The sequence below is a fragment of the Phoenix dactylifera genome, chromosome 11 (assembly GCF_009389715.1).
Source record: "Phoenix dactylifera cultivar Barhee BC4 chromosome 11, palm_55x_up_171113_PBpolish2nd_filt_p, whole genome shotgun sequence".
NCBI lineage: Eukaryota > Viridiplantae > Streptophyta > Magnoliopsida > Arecales > Arecaceae > Phoenix > Phoenix dactylifera.
Genome location: NC_052402.1, coordinates 23,302,777 through 23,305,569, shown reverse-complemented (window position 1 = coordinate 23,305,569; position 2,793 = coordinate 23,302,777). Strand labels below are relative to the sequence as shown.

Sequence of the window (2,793 nt, the reverse complement as noted above, 5' to 3'; positions counted from 1 at the left end):
ATCAGTACGGTAGTTGATCCGATGAGATTATGCAGGACCAGTTACTGAGCTATGTAGCTCATACCCGTGCATTTATGTTTTTTTTTTCAGATTCCCACCAGTGACCGCTACTAGGAGCATTTTTCTTTTGTAACAGGGCTTTCTTATTTTTGGGTGACATGAACATATTTGTGTACATAAACTGTGTAGAAGCTCTGTACTTTATATGAACCAGTACGTTGTAATACCTTCTTTTTGATATATGTAAGTTTGACTGCTTTTGACTACCTGTTGACCATGTACGAGGTTGCGTGCTATTGTGGGCAGTAGTCGGCAATAGCACAGCCGTGTCACGGATCCGGATCCGGGGCGTGACATTTCGTGGTATCAGAGCCTTAGGACTAACAAGAACATAACAATAAAAATCGGGGTTAACGGGTAGTTAAGTGTGTTGAGACTTATTAGGGTATATTGATCTTACTTTGAATTTTGGTTGCAGTAAACACTATAAGATATGGAGGATGATAGGAGGGCACCGTCCCCAGATCCTAGCTACCGATCCGAGTCCCCGGATACACCACGCTCTAGGGCAGGTAGCGCGGATCTAGCTGGAGTGTACCAGCTGATGGCGCAGCTCCTCCAGCAGCAGCAGCAGATACAGCTAGCTACCATACAACCAACCAGCTCTTACTATGAGAGGTTCCAACGATTGCACCCACCAGTATTTGATGGTGGACCGGACCCGATAGCGGCCGAGACATGGATTCGGGATATGGAGAAGATGTTCCAAGCACTCCAGTTCCCCGAAGAAACGAAGGTCCGACTAGCCATTCCCCAGCTGAAGAGAAGCGCCGAGTTTTGGTGGACGACCATGGAGCCCGCATACCCCGCCAGCAGGATAACCTGGAGGGACTTCACGAGGCTGTTCTATACAAAGTATTTCCCGAACTCGATGAGCCAGATGAAACAAGATGAATTTTTGACACTGACGCAATCCGAGCAGATGTCTGTCCTACAGTATGCCAGCAAATTCAACGAACTGGGCCGGTTCTGCCCCCAGTTCATGGACAATGAAAGGAGTAAGGCAAGCCGGTTTGAGCAGGGGCTGAGGTACAGGATCAGATCCCGGATATCTTCTCACCTATTCACTTGCTACAGAGACATGCTGGACCGAGCCTTGAAGGTTGAGGCCGACTTGATGAGGCCTGACTTGGAAAGAAATGATCTGATGAAGGCCAGGCCAGCAGGAGGACAGAGCAGTAGGCCCAAGGGCATCAAGGGGTCTATGATTAAGAAAAGACAGAACCGAGGTTGCCCTAGCTGCGGCAAGCATCACAGTGGGCCCTGTCTGAAGAAAATTGGGGCTTGTTTTACATGCGGGCAACTCGGACATATGGCACATGACTGCCCAAAGAGGGCACCCAGACCTCCTGCAACCGAGGGCCAGAAGCCAAGTAACACCCCCCGAGTATTCGCACTGACTCGCCAGGACGCCAGTGCGAGCGACCAAGTGGTGACAGGTACACTGCCAGTTAATTTGATTGATGCCTCTATTCTATTTGATTTTGGTTCCACACATTCCTTCGTGTCAGTTAGTTTTTCCAAACAGTTGCACTGCACATCTGAGAAAATAGAACCATTGCATGTTGCCACACCCCTTCAAGAGACAGTGATAGTTGACACTAAATACAAAAACTGCATAATTCAGTTGGGAGGAAAAGAATTAGAAGCAAATTTTCTACAGCTGGACATGCATGATTTTGACATCATTTTGGGGATGGATTGGATGTCCCAGTATCATGCCCATATTGATTGTTACCATAAGAAAGTGGTATTCCGGATGCCAGGGGAACCAAAATTCTTCTTTCAGAATGACGATACACCCCCTCAATGTAAGCCGACACTGCATTTCATTTCTGCCTTGCGAGCCGTTAGAGCACTCAGAAAGGGGTGCACGGCTTACCTGGCATGTGTCACGGATACCCAAAAGAAAATCAAACTAGAAGATATTCCAGTAGTCAGAGAATATCCGGATGTTTTTTCTGAAGAGTTACCGGGACTACCCCCTGATCGAGAGGTCGAATTCACTATAGACCTCACCCCTGGAGCAGGACCTATCTCCAAGGCTCCTTATCGAATGGCCCCTGCTGAGCTCAGAGAATTGAAGACACAATTATAAGAACTTTTGGATAAAAAGTTTATTCAACCCAGTGTGTCTCCATGGGGAGCTCCAGTACTGTTTGTAAAAAAGAAGGATGGGAGCATGCGGCTGTGCATCGATTACCGGGAACTGAACAAGATAACCATAAAGAACAAATATCCTCTGCCCCGGATCGATGACCTGTTTGACCAGCTGCAAGGTGCCCAAGTCTTCTCCAAGATAGATTTGCGGTCCGGTTACCATCAGTTAAAAATCAAGCCTGATGACGTGCCAAAGACTGCATTCCGAACCAGGTATGGGCATTATGAATTTCTGGTTATGCCATTTGGACTGTCCAATGCTCCAGCTGCTTTTATGGACTTAATGAACAGAGTCTTCAAGCAGAATTTAGATCAGTTTGTGATAGTCTTTATTGATGATATACTGATTTACTCAAGGAGCAGGGAAGAGCACGAAGTTCATTTAAGAATGGTACTACAAACCCTTCAGAAGAAAAAGTTATATGCCAAGCTGAGCAAATGCGAGTTCTGGTTGAGCAGCGTGGCATTCCTTGGTCACGTGATCTCTGGGGATGGGGTGTCAGTAGACCCTAAGAAAATAGAAGCAGTGGTGGATTGGCCTCATCCCACCAATGTCAAAGAAATTAGAAGCTT

The 2,793-nt window shown here is 46.9% G+C and overlaps 1 protein-coding gene across 1 annotated transcript; it reads left to right on the top strand.

Annotated features, from left to right (window-relative positions):
• The first annotated feature begins 493 nt into the window (after window positions 1–493).
• LOC103699881 lies at window positions 494–2,158 on the top strand. The gene has a single exon (XM_008781876.2). It carries the CDS (start codon window positions 494–496, stop codon window positions 2,156–2,158), a length of 1,665 nt encoding a protein of 554 aa, XP_008780098.2.
• Window positions 2,159–2,793: the final 635 nt, after the last annotated feature.